The sequence below is a fragment of the Haemorhous mexicanus genome, chromosome 4 (assembly GCF_027477595.1).
Source record: "Haemorhous mexicanus isolate bHaeMex1 chromosome 4, bHaeMex1.pri, whole genome shotgun sequence".
NCBI lineage: Eukaryota > Metazoa > Chordata > Aves > Passeriformes > Fringillidae > Haemorhous > Haemorhous mexicanus.
This window is the reverse complement of record NC_082344.1, coordinates 72278182-72300432: the sequence shown is the minus strand read 5'-3', so window position 1 is coordinate 72300432 and position 22251 is coordinate 72278182. Positions and strand designations below refer to the sequence as shown.

Genomic DNA, 22251 nt, shown 5'->3' with positions numbered 1-22251 from the left:
CTTCACTTTCTTCAAACATGCTTGTGGCAAGGCAGCTGAGCATCAGAGTAAGTGGGCTGTGCATCAGTGTAAGGGGGTGACAGGGCAGAGCCAGGGCACAAAGCCACCCCAGAAGGGGATGGACTCCCTGCACCACCCCTGGATGTGCTGGCAGATGAAGGTGAGGGTGGTCATGACAGATGAGGGAGCCTGGCAGCCTCCCAGGGAAAGGACATGACCATTCCCAAGAGGCCCTTAAGTTAAACTCCATCTACTGACTCTGCAAATGCCAGCTAGGGGAGCTTGCACAAGGATTCAGACACTGAATTTGCTCCAGGGGTTTTAATTCCACACAGACATTTTAAATCCAGCTGTGTGGTACGGTACCCATAACCCACAGCCCAAGACCCACTCAAAGTCCCACCCCAGCAGGGGAATCTGCTGCAAAAGCCCCCACAGGATCTACCCCAGCACCCAGAGCAGCTCAAGAATGGACCTGCCCACCTCCAGGCTATGGAGCCCCTGCTAAGCACAAAGCTGAATGAGATCACAGCTGGTCCAGGGCCAGAAAGTAATGGTGCAGTAATGGGTTTATTGGCTTTTTGAGAAGGAGCTGTTTGATTTCAGGCAGAGGAGAGTCAACAGCAGCATTCACTCCTGCTAATCTCATTTCTAGCAGCACACTGAGTGAGAAGGCACTTGGGCACAAAGCTGTGCTCGATTGCTCTCTGTTTATCCAGGATTACATTAGGAGCCCAAGAGCATCTGAAAACAGCCCCTAGCCACATCTAGGGCTTTGTAAATGCCTTCTGCAGCACCAGGCTTGTGGGAAAAGAAATCCCAGTGTTTCCAGCAAGCTGCTGGCAGTTTTCTCAGTACAAGAGCTGGATTTAGATGCACAGGTTTTAGATGAGCAAATTGAAGACAGTGTCTGTTGAGGAAAGTGCTGCAGATAAGAAGTGTTGACCAGACAATTTGGTTCATTTTAAATAATTCATTTACCTTAAGCAAAAAGAAATCAAATGCAGAAGGGTGTGTTTGGCCAGGGTGAGGGATTCTTGCAAGGGGGAAGTTAGCAGAAGTTGGTCTGACTGTGATCTGCCCCATTATTCACAAAATAAGTTACTCTGAGAACAGAATTACCACCAAGTCTGGTATAAGAGCTCTTTATTTCAGTGTCTAAAACACAAAGAGAGGGCTTGCATTTCGACATCAGAACCATGCAAAGCACCTACACACCAAAAATGAGATACTGAACGAGTGTCTCTCTCCTGCTACACGTGGAGAATTTAGGCAGGAAGACTCCGTTTTCCTGTGCGTTCTGCTTTATCCTTCCACAAACCAACCAGCTGCGAGGGGTGATAATTAACCTTCATTGCAAACCAGATCATTTGCCACTGAACACTATTCCATGCTGCCCTAAGCTGCTAAAATATGCTCCTGTAAGCTTCATCAAGCACCCAGTTCTGCTCTTGGTCTAAAAGGACTAAGTCCCAAACATCTCCAGCTACAGGACAGACTTTAATCAGAGGTACTGAATTAAATGAGAGCAGAGTTTGGCTCAAAGGATGAATGTCTCCTCCACACAGAAGCCCAGAAAAGGCCCTTGTAAGTTTCCCAGAGAGGGGGATGTAGAGACCACCCTAGGCTCAGAGAATTGTCATGTGCACAGAGGACAACCAGACATCCTGAACTATTAAAAAACAGTGGTATAGAAAAAATAAAAGGCATAAAATACTGAACCAAAAAGGTTCCAAATAAGGCATCAGCAGGTCCCAACTGGATGTGCTCCTGTTACATACATCACTCTCCCAGCCAGGACAGTTAAGAACGATGCATTAGGATTGTATTTCTGACCTCCATCATTAAGTGCTATGAGCAACCAGAAGGGTTCAAGTTCTCTTTGAAAAAAAGAAAAAAAAAAAAAACCAAACAAACCTCCAAACACAAAACCAGGCAGTAATGTTTTTGGTAAGTATTTCTTAGAAAAGAAAATAAAAATGTTAAAGCAATTTGTTGAGACGACTCATTAAAAAAAGACAGCATTCCTGTAAAGTAAAAATATATATATATATAAATAGAATCTATTTTTTGTTTGTTTGTTTTCCTTAAAAAAAGAGACATTCAGTATCACATCAGCGGATCCTGACGGGCTTTCCCGCGGGTCTCCTGCGACAGCCGCCGCTCCTTAAGGCAAAACGTGGGCTTGGCATGGGCGGGACAGCCGGGTCCCTCGGGCAGGGCCTGTCAGCAGGGCAGGGCCTGTCAGCAGGGCGGCTTCTCCCGCACGCTGACCGAGCCGTCCTCCATCCCAAAGTACACCAGCTGGGCCATGTCGATGAACAGCCCCGTCTCCACCACGCCTGCAGAACGAGAGGTCGCTGGTTACTGCCACAGCCACCACCCCCGCACTCTGTGCCCCCTGCAGGACTTCCATCCTGTACAGCTGCTGCCACAGCCACCACCCCTGCACTCTGTGCCCCCTGCAGGACTTCTGTCCTGTACAGCTGCTGCCACAGCCACCACCCCTGCACTCTGTGCCCCCTGCAGGACTTCCATCCTGTACAGCTACTGCCACAGCCACCACCCCTGCACTCTGTGCCCCCTGCAGGACTTCTGTCCTGTACAGCTGCTGCCACAGCCACCACCCCCACACTCTGTGCCCTGTGTAGGACTTCTGTCCTGTACAGCTGCTGCCACAGCCACCACCCCCGCACTCTGTGCCCTGTGCAGGACTTCCATCCTGTACAGCTGCTGCCACAGCCACCACCCCTGCACTCAGGTATAGTATCTGCAGAGAAGCCCAACCAGGGGGAGGGAATGATGCATCTTGTCACTGTCATATTTTCTGAAAAATCCTCTTCACCCAGGATTTTTCTCCTGGGAAACTGAGAAGACTCAGAAAAGAATGAGAACAGTAATTATCTGATTGCTTTGGAATGTGGTCTGGAGATCGTTTACCAACAGGTGCATGTTTGATTGGTTCCATGTGAATTATTTTAACTTAATGACAAATCACAGCCAGCTGTGTCAGGCACTGTCTGCCTCTTGCACAGACACAGCCCTAATGACAGAGAGATTTGTACAGCCATGGGCAGCAACTGGATTAGGATATGGAGCACTGCACCAGGGGCAGCCCAGACCACCAGAGATCCCTTCCAACCCCAACAACTCTGTGATTCTGTGATAAGCACTACTCAGGGAAGCAAAACCACTGAGCAGAGCCTCTGCCTGGCCTGGGGTTTCAGTTGTGGAGCCAGGACAATACATGGCTGCTTTGTGGGGATGTTGGTGTTTGTGCAACAAGATCCCAACCTGTTCCTGCCAGTTCTGGCAACACATGAGCAGTCAGTGAAGGCAGCTGTGTGAAGGCAGGACTTGAGGGACAGGCTTTGCCAAGATAACCAGAAAGACATCCAGATGCTGCTTCTCTGAAGTTCAGAGAGTGCCAGTGCCCCTGGGCAGACCTGGATGGTCCAGAGGCAGCTCTTGCCTGGGCAGCAGGTCCCATGCAAGGCAGGAGTCCTTGCAAAGAGGCTGTTTTGTTTGCAAACAGAGCACTCAGCCACTGCTGCTCGAGCCCAGCAAGAGCTTGAGTACACTTCATCCTCACAGCAAGGCCAGCAGGAAGGGCTTCCCAATGGGAATGGGATGCAGAGCTGTAAGCAGCTCTTGGAAAATACCACAGCACAGTGCAAACCCTCCCTCCAGAGTGCATTGGTTTTTCCACTAAAGTCCCTCTCTAAATGGGCACAAGGAGAGTGAGGAAGAGGACAGGACTGTTGTGCCTAATGGGAAACAGTGTCAACATCAACCAGCATCACTCCAGATTTTCACCACCATGTGGGAAAAGCCCCATGGGCACAATTGTACCAATTGGGCTGACTGCTCTCTTGAGCAAATGCTTGAAACAAATGCAGGGACCTGCAGGAGGGCAGCAAATACACACACACACATTCCCTCATATCCAGGAGAAAGCTGCCACAGTCCAGGTTACTTATCACACACCAAGCCTCAGCCACTTTTGTGGTTTTTAAAAAAAATCAGACATCACCTGGTATCATTTTGATAGCAGAGTTCACTTCACGCCACTCGTGAACCTTGTCAAACTTCCAGTCCAGGATGAAGTTCCCATTGTCTGTCACCACAGGGCCCTGGAAGCAAACCCAGTGTCTCCTGATCCCAGCCAGGGACTGTCACAGCCCTCACTGGGACCAGCTGTCCCCACTGCAGTGGTTTAGAGTCATCATTCACAAAAACTGGGGCTGTCCTCACAATAAACCTGTCAGTGAAACCATCACCCCCAACTTGAGACTGTCTTTGGCAGCTCAGACTGCCCTGCAGCCCCCCAACACCCCCAGACCCAGGCTGGCAATCCCCCTGCTCCCTGCTCCAGGATGCTTCTTTAGGAGTCACAGCCAGAGAGGCTTTCAATGAGCAGCCTGAACACATAAATACACAATCCAGTAACCAAAGTACAATAAGGAGGAATTACACAAGATGTCACTTGTGGGAGTGAAAGCCCAGATTTCACCAGATGAAGGGCCAGACCTCTGGTCCTCCCTTTGCCCAGGTTCAGGTGGGTCCCCAGGGGAAGCAGGGCTGACAGGGACACTCACTGCTTTGTTTACAGCCATCCGCAGCTCCACGACACCGCCAAATTTTTTGGTCAGGGCTTTGGTGACAGGGACATAAGCCATGGGGATGACCTCAATAGGAACTCCCTTCTTCCACTGCTCCCCAAGGCTGTCAGATTTTTTCCTGAGGGCACAGTTTGAGATGGGATTAGTGCTGGACATTACACTGCTGACACCATTAACAGCACCCCAGCCCCTTGGCAAACCCCTCAGGCACAAGGCTCAGGAGCACACAGGTCAATCCATGGGTGCCCTGGTGCAGCCAGAGCCAGTCTAATGCACAATGCTCCATCCACTCAAAAGCCCTGTTTTGACATGCTTTGGACAAGCAGAACAGGAGTTGTTTGTTCCACAGCCCCATGGCTGGAAAATTAATCCCATGCTGACAATCACTGAGCTCAGAGAGCAGAACTGCCACTTCCCCACAAGCTCTGCTGACTCCCAAGCAGGCCTGCTGAGTTGAAAATTAGGAAAAAAAGATAAATTGAATTGCTGAAATACTGAGAACCAGACTCATTTCTACCCATTCCTGCTCTCCTGTAACCATTGGAATGACAATAATGGTCCAGCACAGCACCATCTGAAACCTCCCATGGAGGAGAAAGGTATTACGAACAGTAATATCTTCACCTGTAATCAGCAATAACAATGAAGCACTTTGCAAATCCTGCAACTATCTTCTCCTGTGTCAAGCAGCCACTGCAAGGGGGAAAAAAATAAAAACAAAACCAGAAAACATCAGACTGCTCCTCACTGTGCCTAATGGCCTTGAAACCCAGTCCCCTCTAATATGTTCTTGCTGGTTTTGGTGCTGCCATTGCCCCACACCTTATCCTCCTGATCCCCACCCCTCACTTTGTGCCCCTTGTCCCTGGCAGCCTTGGCCAGGAGCCATCCCCCACTGTGGGTGCATACACAGCCCTGCACAGGATCCCCTCCAGCCCAGCCCAGAGACACCCAGAGCCACACAGGGATGCTCAGAGCCTCCCCCAGCAGCACTGGGACAGACAGACAGACGGACAGCAAGGCTCACCCGCCACCTTTGATAAGGTTGAGGTCAGAGTCCACCTCATCTGCTCCATCGATGGCAACATCAAGCTGTGGGGAGAGGAGCAAATGGCTGTGGGAGCCCCTCCTGTGCAGCTCCAGGGCTGGAGTGTCCCAAGCAGCAGTCACAAATGTCACCAGAGCTGGCACCACCGTGGTGCAGCCTGAGCAGACACAAGTAACTGATGGGCCAGCCAAGGACACCCTGAGAACAACCAAGCCCCCCCAACAACCCCAGGCATGTGAGAGGAGGAGAAACCCAAACCAACTGCTGGCCTGCAAGGCACAGCTCCATTGTTTAAGGACCAGCATGCAAGATTTTCCCAAGGAAAATCTTTGACAGTTCATCCCTGTCTCAAGCCTCATCTTGGAAGAGATGCCGAGCACCTGGAGGCAACACAACCCATCAGCCTTCTTGCCATCTAAATGGACAGGAACTAAGACAAAACTTGGGGTGAAAAGAAACTAAACCTGTTCAAATCATTAAGGTTAGAAAAGACCTTTAAGGTCATTGAGTCCAGCTATGCAAAAAACCCTGCAGGTCCCCACTAATCCATGTCCCTAAGCATCAAATCTACATGTTTTTTGAACACTTCCAGGGATGCTGATTCCACCACTGCCCTGGGCAGCCTGCTCCAGTGCTTGACCAACCTTTCAGTGCATAATTTTTTCCTGATATCCAATCTGAACCTCCTGTGGCACAACTTGAGGCTGTTCCCTGTTGTCCCAACTCAAGTTCTGCAGCGTGGCTGCCCAAACTCAGCCTCAGGGGAGGACTAAGGAGCCTGGATGCTTTCTGAAGGACCAGGTGAGCGGAAGGTGAGCTGAGGTCTCACCTCTGTGGTCCCACTTACCTCTGGATTTCGGTCCAAGTCACTCAGTGTTAAGCCATTCTGCAGGATCAGCTGACGAGCCTGTGCACCAAGAAGAGAACAAACACCATTTACCAGGGGCAGGAAGAGGAAATCAGACTCTTGGTGTCCTTCCCTGGCTGCAGCAAGGATGGAGCCTCCCTGGGAGAGCTTCACTGCTCCAATCTGAGCTCATGGAGAGGCTGCAGCAGGAACACACAGCAAGGAGAAAATGATGTTTCCACACCAGAGAAGTTTAATAAAAAAAAAAAAAAAAATCCTGCTGCTGATTTGAACTAAAATGCTCAGGTGGTGCAACAGAACTCCTGGGTTTGGGTGTCTCCATACTAAATAGCAGGAGGCCTCATCAGCTTGGAGGGAATCACTTTTATCTAAGCACTAAAGCAGACAGGGAATTTTTAAATCCTGTGTTGTTTCAGCTTGGACATCATTCTCCCTCACACCCATCCAGCCCTTCTTATCTCCTCTGGCTGAAAAATGGGACCAAGAAAATTAAATATTTACACCCCAGCAATGTGGAACTAACAGAGAAAATATTTTTTGTATTGGAAATAAGCTAAAAGGTAAATAACAAACACACAACTCGTGGGAAGAGTGTGGGAATCTGCTGGAAGAGCTGCTTGGTGGCTCTGATCTAGATCTCCTACAGTGGCCATGTGTTTCCCTCTAGTGGCAACACAACATAGGGCACCCAGAGCTGCCCTTGGCTCAGTCCCTCAGCTTGAACAGGCAATCACAGAATTGTTTAGCCAGGTTTGCTAACACCAAGTCCAGCCCTTAACCCAGCACTGCCCAGGCCACTGTTAAACCACATCCCCAAGTGTCACATGTACATGGCTTTTACATCCCTCCAGGGGTGGTGACTCCACCACTGCCCTGGGCAGTACTGTGCAGTGCTTGACCACCTTCCCAGTGAAGAAATTTTCCCTGTTATCCAATCAAAACTTCTCCTGGCACAACTTGGAGCCATTTATTCTTGTCCTGTTATTTGTCACTTGGGAGGAGAGACCAACCCTGATGTGGCTGCCCCCTCCTGTCAGGGGGTTGTGGAGAGTGAGAAGATTCCTCTTCTCCAGCCCTCAGCTGCTTCTCATCACAGCTGTGCTCCAGAGCCCTCCCCAGCTCTAGTCCCTTCTCTGGACAGGCTCCAGCCCCTCAGTGCCTTCCTTGCCATGAGGCACAAAACTGAACACAGAATTCCAGGTGTGGCCTCACCAGTGCCCAGTACAGAGGGACAATCCCTGCCCTGGACCTGCTGCCACACTATTGCTGACACAGGCCAGGTGCCCCTGGGCCCACGATGGCTGATGTTCCCAGCACCCCCAGGGCCTTTTCTGCTGGGCCACCTTCCAGCCACTCTGCCCCACAGCCTGGAGTTCTGCAGGAGCTTGCTGTGGCCAAAGTGCACACCCAGCACCTGGCCACCTGAAGCTCAGACCTTTGGCCTTGGTCCATCCATCCATCCTGTCCAGATCCCCTGCAGAGCCTTCCTGCCCTCCAGCAGATCAACACTCCCACCCAACTTAGTGTCGTCTCTAAGTGGTTGAATTTTCTATGTCATAAATCATCACTCAAGCGAGATTCCTTCCCTGCACAGACCCTGCTCAGTCCAAACTTGCTACCATGCTGCAGCAAGACCAAGAAACCCTGGTGCAATAGCCTGGATCAGCTGATTCCCCCTGAATTCTACCCACTCACACTAACAAAGTGCATCAGTCACAGGTACTGGCATCCCAGAAACATTGGAATTAGCAGGTGGCACTCCTGGCAGTAAGATTTGAATAGTTTATCATGGCATTTCATAGCATGCAGTTTTAACACCCATGGGCTGTGGGGCCCTAAGAACTCACAAAATGATAGGAATAAAAATCAGTGGTTTGGCATTCATCACATGGTGTCCACAAAAGGAGATTTCAGGGATCTGGGGAACTCAAAGCATTGAGAAACACTGTGCTGCACATGCAGGCCAGACCCTGAACAGGCTGAGTCAGCAGTGTGGCAACAAGGTGGCTTGGCTCTCTCCAGACTCTGCTTGCAAGGCAATGGGAGCAGTGGGAATGAGAAGCAGAGGTCTCATCACTGAGGGAGAAGTGGTGGAAACTGCACAGCACTGGACAGGAGCAGTCCCACTCCGTGCTCCCGGCACACGTCCCGGTGAGAAGAGACAACGCAAGCGCCAGGGACAGATACTTACCCTGCTCTAGCTTTACTGGTGGAGATGGATTAATGCCCTGACAACAGGGAAGGGAGGAGTATAAAAGCCCACTGAAACCAACTCTTCCTTGCCAGTGACCTCAGGCAGCCATCTACACCTGTACACAGTGAAAATAAAATGCTGTTTTGCTGACCTGGGAACATTCCACTCAGAACTGGTTGAGGTCTAAGGGACTGCAAGAGATACAAAACAGCCCCAGGTTTGGAATTTTGGCTCCGGCAGGTGTACAGTCTTTCTCTTCCCTTTAACAGCAACTTTTTGTTTTCCTGGCAAGAAACTTGGTGGTGTTAAATGAACTATGACAACATTTCAAGGCAGGACAGGCTCCAGCCCACACTAACCTAACACAGTTTCATCAATATTTTGTTTAAGAACTAATGACTGAACTCACAGCACTTCTCCTAAATTCCAAGAGAACATGGCATTTCAGGGTGGGAATCATCTGAGACAGATCAAAGACAGACTCTCACCACAGTCTGTATAATCAAAAAGTACCAATATAGGTTTTTTTTTTTCACTTTCTGGCCTTTGCAGCACCTTGCACCATACCCCAGTTACCTGCAACAGCTGCGGAGAGAGAGCCCTGTCACCCCCACACCTAAACAACTGCAGGGTAAGAGGATCTTAGGTTTTCCTAAGATTTTGGGATAATTCAAGTTGGTCTCTATCCAACCTCCAGGTCAAAGCAGGATCAGCTGCCAGGCTGCTCAGAGCTGTATCCACCCAGCCCCTGAACACCTCACAGGACAGGCTCTGCCCCACCTGCCACACTGCCTGACTGCCCTCACAGCGACAAGAGTGTGACAAAAGTACAGTCCCCAGGACCATGAGAAGGACACATGCCCAATTCCTTGACTGGGGTACTGCCACCCAGCCTTAAAGACCCTCCAGGTGGTCACCTCTGCCTGCCCAAAAGGAGGTTCCCACCTCAGGGAGCAGAGGCAAAGAGACCAAAGCCAGCTGCCAAAAGCATGGGAGATGCTCAGAAGCTTCCCCAGCAGATCTGTATTCCACCACCAAGCCAGGTTCTCCCTCTCCCTCCAGCCCTCTCAACATCTAGCCTGGTATGAACCAATTCCTGCAAAGGCTGCACAGCCAACAAGAGGTTAAGCCAACTTCTCTTCTGCAATATATCAAATCCAGCTGATGCACTTGAAGTTCCTGCTGAAAACACAAGAGCTTACTATTATTCTGTCAGGGCTGATACAGACTCAGAGGAGACAAAGTGTCTCCAGTGAGCTTTGCACTGTGAGCCTGGTTCACCACTAAGCAGCGTTTTCCTGCAAGTGGGATCCAGAGGAAGCCACACACCAACCCTGACACAACCAGCCTTACCACACTGGCTCCAAATACACCTCCCAGCCCGAGCTCAGGTCAGAGTAATACAGCACCATCACTTTCTTTCTGCAGGCTGCACCACAACTACTTCCACTGGTGCTTTTGGTTCATTCACCCCACTGTGAACCAGAGAGAGGCAAGGTGGCCTCCCACAGCCCAGGGGGAGATGCCCTGCAGGAGTGTTTGGACTGGCAGGAAGCAAAGGAGGAAAGCACTCACCTGAAAGGAGGTAGGGATGCAGACAATTGTCAGGTTCTCTTCCTTAACTCGCTCAGCTGCAGGCAAAAAGCAGAAGCCTTGGTTTGTTCATTGCACAAGGCAAAAACACAGCAACTTTCTCTTTAAGAAACCCCAGTTCAGTGCAGCCCCTCTGATTCACTGCAATTACTTGCTTGGCTTGCAAATAACTCAGTCACGCTCAAAATGCAAACAGGTGCCCCCTCCATAGGCTGAGGCTCAGTTTCAACAGAAATGTTTCAACACCCACTCTGGCCCAGCCCAAGCCACCATGAGCCATTAACCTTTAGATCTCCAGCAGCAGAGGAGCCCCATCAGCAAATCCTCACCTGGGAAATCAGCCCCATCCCCTCTCTCACTCCATTAGACAGGTTTTTGCTGCTCTCCATGTAAACACAGAGCTCCAGCAGCTGTCTGAAAGGTTTGCTGGCTTGTTGCCCTGGGGACATCACATTAATTTATTATAGAACATTTAAATATATAGCAGGGAAAGAACTAATAAAGTACAGTATTCCATTAAATGGAAGGAAATATTTCCTCCCCCAGGCTAACCTCAAATGACTAAAATCTATTACTAAGATATCATTATGGATAAAATGTTATTTTAGTAATTACAATACCCAGGCACAAGCCAACAGCCCAAGAGCCAGCAAGAGCTCGTGCACCAGAGCAAGCACATGAGCTACATGCTCCAAGGTAGTGCTGCTGCTGGAAGGACTGAACATGCAGTACATGAGGCTGGATGTTCTTACAAGCCACATCCCAGTTCTAAAGCAATCAGGAGACATGAGAAGCCAGAATTTGCAGCCTGGAAGAGCCACTCCTCTTCAAATACAATAGGCATTTGTTTAGAGACTGATTCTGTGCTCAGGGAGGGAGTGGTTGCAGTACTGAGCCAAGCCCAGAAGGCTGAACAGCAGCTCCCAGACAATGAAGTGCATCACACACAGAGTGGGGAATTGGGTGACAAGGGGCAGCCCCGGCCCTGCTGTGTCCCTGCACAGTGAAGGGCTGGGCTGTGCTCAGAACTCAGCCTGCTCTGGGCTGCAGGACAGCTCTGCCCAAGGGAGCTGGAGGTCACCAGGGCACTCCCCAGACAGACAGAGCCACCCAGGTGGGACAAACTGAACTGTGCTGCCTAGGGAGGTGGTGGAATCTTCACACCTGGAAGTGTGGATGTAACACTTGGGAGTATGGCTTGGTGGTGAACACTGTGGTGCTGGGTGGGATCTGAGGATCTTGGAGGTGTTTTCCAACCTTAATGATTCTGTGGTTCCCCCACTGTACCCAAGCAAGACCCCCAAGAACAACAGAGCTGATCCTGCACTCCCAACCCACCATGGCCCCCACGGCTGCTCTGCTTTGCATCCAAGGACATCCAAAGCTCAGCACCTCCACAAGCAGGGCTGAGATTGCCCTGCAAAGGAACTTTAAACCTCTGCACCCTCTGTAATGAGCCGTGACAGTAATTACCCTCACACTCACTCTGCAAAACTGCATTTACCTCACTTGAATATTTTGCTGAATTTCTCTGAATCACTCCCTGAGTAAAGCCCTGCACCTGGAGCAAGCAGGTAAACCTGGCTGCAGGGTACATTAATAAAATGCAGCAGGATTTCACATTCCTCATTTTTATTACACCTCAGCAGGGCCCTCAGTGTGAATCCTGTGGATGTGGGGAGCAAAATGAGCCACAGGCAAACGGGTTAAAGGAAGCAGAGCAGCTGCATGGCCCCGAGCCACACAGCAAGTCAGCACTGGGCAGAGCTGGAACCAGACCAAGGAGTTCAGCTCCAGTTTGTGGTGGGTGCCAGTGGAGAGCTTTTCCTGGCTGTCAGGAACAGGTGGCAAATCATTACCTCCTCAGGACTCTCAGGCTATAAATTTGGAGCCCAAGGCCCAGTTTTAACCTTCAGCTTCAAGCAGGACACAGCAGCCAGTGAACAGACCCAAGGCATCAGCTCTAAGTCAGCAAAGGGTGCTTTTCAAGTAGTTGGGACAGATGGAAAAGGGAACTTTTTGTGGTGGGGGGGACAGGAAGGGGAGCATCCTACCTAATCGCTGCACCGCGTGTACAATCGTAGATCCGCTTCCGATCCCAAGAACTTGATTGTTCTGCAAATCAAAGACAGACAGAGGAATGCTGTCACTGGAGGCTCCAGACTCCACTTTCCCAGTAAAAATGGCATCATAAACACATGCAAAAGGAGCCTTGTCCAGGGATGCATGTGGACACAGCATCTCAGCACTCTGCAGGCGAGGGAGGGAACACGCTGTGCCAGCGAGGCCACGGCCGTGGTCTGTGGCCAAGGGATTTTAATCAACTCTGCCTCTCATTAAAGGACATGTGCTTGCTAATTACCAGCACAGTCCAATCTCAGGGTGTTCAATGCACACTCACTGGTGGTTGCTGGCATTCCATGAAAGCTCTCCTGCAGTAAAGCTGTGAATTTCAGACAATACCACAGAGGAAGAAGGGGAAACAACCTCAAGATAAAATCTCCCAAGGAAGCCACACAGTAAAAGGTTGCATTTGCTGCCAACCATATCATTAGTAAACAGCACAGATGCACCAGCAGCCAAAGCAGAGAGCACAGCAGCTGTTCCTGTGAATAATAAAGAATGTTTTCCAAAACAGCGTGCAAAGCTGCCTATAGGAGAGTCCAGCAAAACTTGGAATGTGGGTGAGCCTGGCAGCATGTGCTGAAGAGGATGAAATTTTAACCACAGCTCCATCCTGGCCTTTCTATGTGTATTCCTGATTTAAGAAGGCTCACTGCCCTGTCACCTGTAACACAGACACACTCCTAAAAGGTGCTGCAGGCTGAGGGTGGATGGGTGCACTTGTGGTACTTCTGCAAGACATGTTCCCTGCCACGTCAGTCTCTGTTTATCATCAACTCAGTTTCCCACCCTCTGTAAGTGACCTGCAGCCTTCTGCACTTCCCATTTTCAGTGTACTTCATTTTCTTTGGATGGAATCCAAAGCTTAAATTTACTTAAAGAGGCCCAATATTACCACAGAGACTTCAGATGAGGAACATATGAAGACAACCAGAGATGCAGGCACAGAGCTGTTGTGCATTATCTCTCAGACATTAGACAGATCTGGAGCTCTTTCCTCATGTGCAGCAAATCCAGAGTTCAGCAGCTGTGGAAAAAGCCACACCTGCAGCACTTCAACCAGCTAAAATCTTGCTGTCACTCAAGTTTACCTGGAAAGGTGAGTTCAAGACAGGTCACACTCCCCTAGGATTAGTCATTTCTCTTGCTTCTGCAAGTTAAAAGCTCAAAGAAAACAGAAGTTCTCCAAAACCAGAGGCTCAGCTTCCATCCCAGCCCTCACTAAACCACTGTGACCCTGCAAAAGCTGGGCACAGCAACAGGTCACACTGCACACCTGCAGCGTGGCCAGCAGACACCCAACAGCTCCTGAGGCTCTCATGTCACCCACCCAGCAGGCAGAGCCAAGCAAGGCCAGCCAAGGAAGGGGCAAGCAAAGCTGTGCAGAGGCTGGCATGACATGGGCAGTACCAGTGTTCCCAAAAGACTTGTTCTGACCCGGGGAGAGGCAGTTTCTTCTCTTTGCCCTCATTTCTGTAGGGTGGGACAGCTTCTTGGAGCAGCTGGGTACCCTAAAGGGATGGGGAAAGCTTCAGCATGGGCAACTCCACTGTAACGAAGCAGGAAGAGCTCACAAGGGTCCTAGCCCATCCATTTATCAGTGATTAGAGGTGAAGCAGCACTTTTAATCAGTCTAAACTGGTGCTGCCACAGCCCCAGCCTTACCGTGACTCCCACCTCTCCCTCCTCAGCTCCAACCCCAGCCAGACCAAGGGCAAAACCAACCACAAAACATTTTAAAAACAGGGGCAGGGCAAACATTGGTGAGAAGCAGGACACTGAGGAGCAGCACCTCATGCAAAAAAAAATTACATTTCAAGTTGTTTACCAAAAGCCCACCAAACAAAACCCAGACACTGAGCCACAGCACAGCTGAGGACCCTTTTGGGCGACGTGGGCAACGACCACAGCATTTTCTCAGCCAACCCAAGGGCCTAAAGACACTGCCCAGCACCTCAGAAGCCAGCAAGACAACACACATGGAGCAGTACCAGCAGCACACAGACACTGGCCAGTCCCTCCTAAGTTTCCAAGGTCAGAAAACAAAGAGCTCCATCTAAAAGCAGTAGATAAATACAGAGCAAAGCCCAGCGTTTGCTCAGTCCTCTCTGGGGCAGTAGGACATGGGGCAGTAGCTGTATTTTCATTTCTAACAGAGGTGCTCACAGGGCCTGCCCTCAGAGGTGTTGTATAAACACAAAGCCAGCTCTCCCCAAGCAGCTTACAGCTCTAAAGCCCCAGCCTTGTGCCAGTCCCACTCCCCCAAGCTGTCACAGCCCCACTGCCCATGGCCTCTGAGGCTGGTCACCCCAGTGTCCACTCCAGAGCTGGGGAACTCTGCTCCTGCAGCTGCCCAGGGACAAGTGTTGTGGGTAAACACACAGATCTAGCTTTAATTAAAAAAAAAAAAAAAAGAAAAGAAAACCAGAAAAGTTATCCTCTCCTAATTCCCCCTCCCACACCCAGGTTTACATCTGCCACACAAGGAGCTGCTGTCCTGGCAAGGCAGGGATGGCTGTAAAGGTGGATGGATAGCAAGGGAAGAGCCTCATCCAGTACCAGTCCCAAGCCCTCACTGCCACAGATTTATGGCACAGTTAAGCAACAGGGATTTGTCGAGCAGAACCAAACCCTGGTGTCTCCCACACATCCCTGCTGTGCAAGGGAAGCCTCAGCTTTGCTTTCAGAGGTAACACTGCTCCACTCTGAGAACTCTAACAAGCAAACACAAACATATCCATTACAAAGAGCAGCTGTCCCCTGCCAGTGCAAACTGACAGCTGAGACCATCCAGCTCCTGGGCAGTGGCTCTGAGCTCCTTCTCCATTATTTCCTGAAGCCAGCTTGCACAAGCATTGGGGTGTTACCCCAGACACTGCCTAATTTATTTAACTGGCATCCTGGACATTGAACTTTAATTAGCTGGGACACAGCCAGAAACATTATCCTAAATGTGCCTGGCCATAAAACAGCACAAAGGCCATCAACTTCACTATTGAAGTCCGAAAGTACTGGTCTTACCCCAAATCAAAGGAGCCCCCGTTTATGATACCTCACAGCAACAGTGGTGTCTTAGCTCCACACCTTGTGAGATGAGCCCTTTCTCCCACGACCCCTCAATGCACAATTTTGGGCTTGCCTTGGGTAAGAAAGGGAATTTTTATGCAACTGCCAGAGACCCTGGGCTCCCCCATCTCTCAGACTGATCAATTTTGATGGTGTTGGCCTGGCAGGGGCTGGGTCTCACACAGCATGTGGCTGTGCTCTCAGGCAGGTACAGACTGCTCAGAGGAATGGGGCTGCAGAACAAGCAAAACTTTCATAGGATGTAAGATAAGCCAACTGAACCTCAAAAGACTCAGCAACTGAACCTCAAAACACCACCCCAGTGAGGGGGGAACAGGAAGGAAAGGGATTTTTTTTTTTCTCTGCTAACTGCTAATATCTACATTCTTAGCAGGAACTCCTCACCCCGATTTCAGCACTGCTGTTGCGAAAGGGCTGGCACAGAATGCTGCTATCAACCCCTTCGTGACTGGAACCGTTGATGGTTGAGCTTCCTAATCAGGCTGTGCCAAACCTCAGGCAGCTCCAGCCCTATCTGACATTCATGGGGCTGACTCAAGCCCCTGGCTGCATTGCCCTCCCTGCAGAGGACAAGAAAAAATCTCCTGGTCAGGGACTGTTGCTCCTTGCTTGGGTGCTCAGAAATGGGGTGTAGCAGCAGTGTGTCCTGGATTTGGAGAAAGGAGCAGTACCTGGCATTAGCCTGAACTTCCACCACAGCCCAGCTCACAGGAGGGTGCACAGTGAAAGTTTGGAGGTGCAAGGCATTACCCCAAATTCGGCATAGACAGTGCTGAGCTGGATCAGTCATGAATCTGCTGCTAGGGAGGCACACACGGGGGAAGGAAAAGCTGTTTTCACCCTTTGCCTCAGCTAAAGGCAGTGAAGTCCAAAGCAAAGGAGAAAGAGGCTCAGCAGGACCCATCCATGCACCCCAGGGTCCCTTTTTGCACCCACGACTGTTCATGCTCCAAGCTGGGGGGGTGTTCTCAGTGCCCCCCACTGCATCCATGAACCTCGGGGCTGCTCTGTGCACTGCAGGAGTCCGTGCCACCTGAAGCCCATTCATGCCCTGGGAAGTTCAGTACATTCCATGGCCATTCCATACACTGGGGAGTCCCGGCACTCCACAGCCTGTCCCTGCACCTGGAGCTGCCTCACACAGCCCTTGGTCTGGCCGTGCACTGGAAGACTCCATGCACCCCTATGTTTTGTGGTCACTGTGTTTTTTGTGGCACCACAGAGTTGCTCTTTGCACACCAGGGTCCATCCTTGCACCACAGATTGTGTGTACTCCACGGCCCCTCTGTGCATTGCGGGGTCCCAACACCCTAAAACCTGTCCCTGTACCCGGAGCTGCTCCATGAACCCAGGGCCACCCGTGCTCTGGCAGAGTCCGTGGCTGCTCTGTGCTTTGGGGTGTCCCTGCACCCCAGAATCCCTAAGCGTCCCAAGATCCATCCGTGCACCGGGGGACTCTGCACTCCCCGTGGTCGCTTCGTGCTTTGGGGAGTCCCGGCATCCCAGAGCCACTGCGTGTGCTGGGGGATCCGTGCATCCCGCAGCCTGTCCATGCACTGGGAAGCTCCGTGCACTTTATTCCCGCTCCGTGTACTGGGGGGGTCCCGACACCCCACAGCCTGTCCCTGCAATCCAGAGCCGCTCCATGCGCTGCAAAAATTCACGCACCCCGCGGCCGCTCTGTGCTTTGTGGAGTCCTGACACCCCGGAGTTGCTCCGTACACCGGGACACTCCGTGAAACTCACGGCCCCTTCGTGCATTCAGAGCCCCAGCACCCCAGAGCGTGTCCCTGTGCCCGCAGCCCGTCCCTCTCTCTGGAGACGCCGTGCACCATGTGGCCGCTACGTGCATTAGGGGGTCTCGGCACCCCAGAGTTGCTTCGTGCACCCCGAGCTCCGTCCAGGGATCAGGAGGGGGTCTCGGCACCCCAGAGTTGCTTCGTGCACCCCGAGCTCCGTCCAGGGATCAGGAGGGGGTCTCTGCACCCCGGAGTCGCTCCATGCACCCTGAGCTCCGTCCATGCACTGGGAGCCTCCACGCACCCCGTGGTCACTCGTGCATTGGTGGGTACCCCGAAGCCTGTCCCTGCACTCTGGGATCTCTCAGCGTACTGGGGGCTCCGTGCGCTGGGAAGCTCCGTGCACCCCATGGCCGGGTGCACTGGGGGGTCCCGGCACACCAGATCTTGTCCCGGCACCCTGGATCCCGTCCCGCCACCCCGGAGCTGCTCCGTGTACTGTGGTTCCCGGCAGCCCAGAGCCTGTCCCGTCACCCTGGAGCTGCTCCGTGCACTCCATGGCCACTGCATGCATTGGGAGACCCCAGCACCCTGCAGCCCGGAGCCCCTCCGTGCACTCCGGTCCGTCCGTGCTCCCGGAAGCTCCGCGCACCCCGCGGCCGCCCCGCGCTCCGGGCGCTCCGCGCACCCCGCGGCCGCTCCGCGCACCGGGGCTCCGAGCCCCCCGCGCCTCGCAGCACCCCGGGCTGCCTCACCTGGACGTGCTTGTCCACGGCGGCGAAGGCGGCCCGTTTCTTGGCCTCCTCTGCCATGGTGCCACCGAGCCGCCCGCGGGAGAAACCGCGCCGCGCCGCCGCCCGCCCCGTTCGGACCCTCCCTGGCGGCCGGGCAGCCAGGGGCGTGCTCCGGAGCAGGGCGAGCCGGCCGGGGAGCCGCATGCCGGCGCGGCCCGCCCCCGGGGGGCTCTTCCTCACGGGCTGCAGGCCTGGGCCGTGCCGGCTCCTCTCCTCCTCCGCCTCCGCCTCCTCCTCCTCTTTCTCCTCCGCCAGGAGGCTGGGACTTGTAGTGCTGCGAGCGGCGAACTACAGCTCCCACAATGCCCGACAGTCCTCGGAGCCACTTGTTGCATCGATGTGGAAGTACCGAGTACTTGCTAAGTACCGAGAGACCCGGTTTGCCAGGGCTGGAAAGGTTCAGGCATTTCCACAAAGAGCAGAGGGATGCGCGATGTCCTACCGGGAAGTGCTGGGAGAGGCGAGAGGATGGCGGGGGGAGTCCCTGCAGGAGGCCAGGCAATGCACTGAGCTCAGGGAGTTGCTGTAACTCTGGCCAGTCTTCTACAGAGTGTGAGGAAGAGCCTTTCTTGGACTTTCACTCAAAGTTTATCACGATCTCCCGAAAAAGTAGCAACATGGACATGAAAAATGCCAGGGGTCCTCTGGGCACATGGTATCAAGCACTTAGTCCTTACCCCACCCTGCAGGAGGGCCAGGACAAAACCCCACGGAGATCTCCTGTCCTGAAGCACAGAGCCGTTTTTTATTTGCCATAGTTTTTCCCTCTACCCTGGGTTGACCTTTGATGAAGTTGTTTCTGAAACATATTAGAGAGGCACAGCAACCTTGAAGTCCCTCTACAGCAGCATTTTCACTCTTGTGAGTCACATTAGGACCATTCACAAGTACCTCAGTCTCTCTCCAGCTGCAATCCCACAAAGATGGATGAGAATTGCAGGTATTTACCCCTTTACTACTCACTCCAAGGTCAGGCCACAATTCGTAGAGAATAATCTTTTTATTTGCTCAACAGAAAAGCTGCCGCTGACTTCTCTTTTTTAATTCTGTGTACGACTGGCTTGCTTTTGCTGCCAACCTCTGATTCTGCTGTGATTTTCAAGGACTAGAAACATTTCCTTTTGTTCTCCCTGGGCCAGCACATCAGCCCTTGAACAATAGGGTGGGATTTCAACAAAGACTCTATTATCATTGCCTGGGCTTATCTCATCTCGGTGAGGCCTTACCTTTCTGTACAGAGCAGGTGACTCGATTTTAAGAGAAACACGTGGTTCTATGCAGTGGTTCGTGTTTTTCTGCCAGCTGGCAACGATTTTTCCTGCAAGTTACCCATTTTAAAGAGTAAATACACACATCTAGTGGGATATATATTCAGAGGGAATCAGACCCAAGCACTGTGCTCTTCCGTGATGCAAGAAGGGTAAAACTGAAGGAGCAGCTGACTGAGCCTGGGGAGACAGTACAAGAGCAGGTAGTGACAGGACAAGGGGGAATGGCTTTAAACTGAGAGTAGGTTTGGATTAAATATTAGGGAAAATAATTTACTGTGAGGGTGGTAAAGCACTGGAACAGGTTGCCCAGAGAAGCCGTGGCTGCCCCAGTGTTTAAAGCCAGACTGGAAGGAGCTCTGGGCAACTTAGTCTAGTCAAAGGTGTCTTCCCACAGCATGGGGTTGAAACAAGATGATCTTCAAGGTCTTTTCCAACATAGGCCACTCCATGATTCTATAATTCTATAATTATTCTGTTCCAATTATTCTATTTGACTGAAATGAAGAACAGTCACTAGGGTTTTATGTTGACTCAGGAAGCCCATCCTGGTCTTCCCTCAAATCCCACTGTTGTGGGGAGTGTCAGTGTGGAAGTGTGGGGTGATAAACTTGTTGTACCCTTGCTGCAATGGCTGATAGCTTTGGCTTGAAAACATCTTGTAGTGCCTGGGGAAACACAAACATTTCCACTTCTAGATAATGACCTTTCTGTTAGTAATTTATCTGAATCTGTTGGTGAGTTACAGCTCCAGTGAAAGCAGAAAATCTTTCATTTATGCTGTGCTGAGCCTTGCCTGCGCACTAAACATTGGTATTGGGCATTTTAGAAACAGATCTTCTGTGAATTTCAGCAACAACCAGCTCTGTTTGCAAATAGCTCAAAGTCCTTTTGTACAAGCCTGGTTTTGTCCCATGTCAAAGCTTCTCCAGGAGCCATCTCCTCACCCTGTGTGCTTCAGTGCCAGGAGGTGTTTGAACCTGCTTTGAACAGACGTTCCACCTGTCAAACAGCAACTAGGAGGTGTTAACCCCAACAAAAACCACGCTGAGGAACGCAGCAGCTCAGCCCTTTCAGGCTGTCAGGGCGACTGCGTGACTCCGGGTGCTGAATTCTGCATCTGAGGCTGAAATTACACGGTAGGAAAATTACATGGTAGCTGAGATAACAGCTTGCTGTTGACAAAAAGGGAAGAGCCTGCTCTTCACTGCCTTCAGTCACCATCCACATGCAGCCTGGGTACAGCTTAGCTGGTGCTGGCATTCCCATCACCCTGTGCTGATTCACCTTGCCATCCAGGCAAGAAAAGGCAGTTTCTTCTTGCCAGGTGAGTGAGGTTGAAGTGGGTCAGCCAAACTTAATATATCTCTCTTAAAGGGAGTTTGTAAGTGGCTTAAGCTGCCCTAGTCTAAGTCAGAAAGGAAAAACAAAAGGGGCATTCCCACCTTATGGTCCATCGCTTGCCAAGTTTTCCTGCTACTTCCATGTGTTGGCAGAGAGCTGCTCTTTCTAAAAGGTAAAGCAACCAAAAAAATCCAGATCAGTTTTCCTTGACCCTTCCTGAGGAAGGCAGCAAGATCTATCAGTTGGGAGAGGGAAAGCTGTGGGACCATCTTCCATTGCAGGCTTAACCCAGCCTAAACCAGCTGGAAAGGTGCATTCTACCCCGAGTGAAATCCTGGTGAGGATCCTGCAAGGCACAGCCCATCTGGGTGGCAGATATGTTGATCCAATTAACTACTCCTCTCTCATTGATTAGACATGAAACAACTGAAATCCAAGACCCATGAAAGTAAAACTTTACCAACACACTGGTGAAACCAAGTGGAAGATGGAGATTTCCCAGACAAACTCTCCTTCTGGTTGGCAGCATCACTCCAAGCCTGTCACATCCCTGCAATTTACATCCCTACAACCTAATTTTTTTATCCTGCAAACTCCAGTTCAGTGACATTTCCTCTGAATAACACCTGCCTCCCTGCTTGTCTCTGGTTTGATCTGTCGGGTGAAGAATTACTCGGTTTTATTCTGCTTGTGAGAAGGCATCAGCAGGGATGCCGGTATGCTAATTACAACGTATGCAGATTTTGGGAGGTCTGGATTGTCCTGGAAAAGGGAGGCGCTAAGAACGGCCCTGGGCACAGGGCAGCCACGAGGTGGCACGCTGGGCTTTCACTGCCGCGCCTCGCTCTTCCAGGAGCAAGTTATTCGGGAAAAGCAGGCAGATCTTCAGTGGAGTTATGTAAAACACCATTCCTCTTAACATCCATCCATCCTGCAAGAACAGGCTTTGATTTCCACAGAAGTGGCTAGTCAGATTCAAAGTTATTGTCATATGACTGAAATAGATCTCTTATGTCAGTCAAAACAGAATGGAGGATGTGAGTCATGCTTTGCAAAAAGCAGGAAGTTTGGTTTTGTTGGCAAAAATTTTTAATACAGAGAGAAAATTATAGGGCTGCATTGCCACGTTTGTCATAAGGATTCGAGAAGAACGTTGTCCATCCCTCGGAGAAATGTTTCCAAAACAAGAAAAATAAGAGCTTTTGCATTCTGATTATTATTCATTATTCCTCGGTGCCACGGCATCTAGGAGGAGTCTAGAAGGATACTCTGGTGAGAAGTGCCAGATCCTCCCCAAAATAAAAGGCTGCGATTGGGAGGCTGCTGCTCTGGGGCGGGGGTGGGAGGGAACGCGAGAGAATGAGGTCATGCTCATGGGCGTGAGAGGGACAGTGACACGGGGTGGTTGTTGTTCTGCCTTAAGTGTAATCAACCTTCGTGACCCAGCACAAAGGCATAAGTGCAAGTCTAGTCGTGACATATCCCGATATTCTGGAAGTTTCTGGGGTCTGTGGTTATGTCTCTGAGTCCCTCAAATAACTGGGGGAACAAGAGATAAGTTACTGTAAAA

The 22251-nt window shown here is 51.1% G+C and overlaps 1 protein-coding gene across 1 annotated transcript; it reads right to left on the bottom strand.

Moving 5' to 3' along the window:
* Positions 1-1118: 1118 nt before the first annotated feature.
* RPIA (ribose 5-phosphate isomerase A) lies at positions 1119-18272 on the bottom strand. Its single transcript, XM_059845424.1, has 9 exons — positions 18031-18272; positions 12380-12440; positions 10308-10363; positions 6518-6577; positions 5650-5714; positions 5247-5315; positions 4599-4740; positions 4034-4133; positions 1119-2342 (listed from the first exon to the last, which is right to left on the bottom strand). The coding sequence occupies exons 1-9, from the start codon at positions 18211-18213 to the stop codon at positions 2245-2247; spliced, it is 834 nt and encodes a 277-aa protein (XP_059701407.1). The 5' UTR covers positions 18214-18272; the 3' UTR covers positions 1119-2244.
* Between the last annotated feature and the right edge of the window lie 3979 nt (positions 18273-22251).

Bases quoted from the DNA above. Each gene is read 5' to 3' on its own strand.
- RPIA (XM_059845424.1), bottom strand. From the start codon at position 18,213: ATGCGGCTCCCCGGCCGGCTCGCCCTGCTCCGGAGCACGCCCCTGGCT. The intron at 10,364-12,379 runs GTAGGATGCTCC...TTTTGCCTGCAG, and splicing joins ACACGCGGTGCAGCGATTAG to CTGAGCGAGTTAAGGAAGAG. The intron at 4,134-4,598 runs GTGAGTGTCCCT...GTTTGCTTCCAG, and splicing joins GGATGGCTGTAAACAAAGCA to GGCCCTGTGGTGACAGACAA.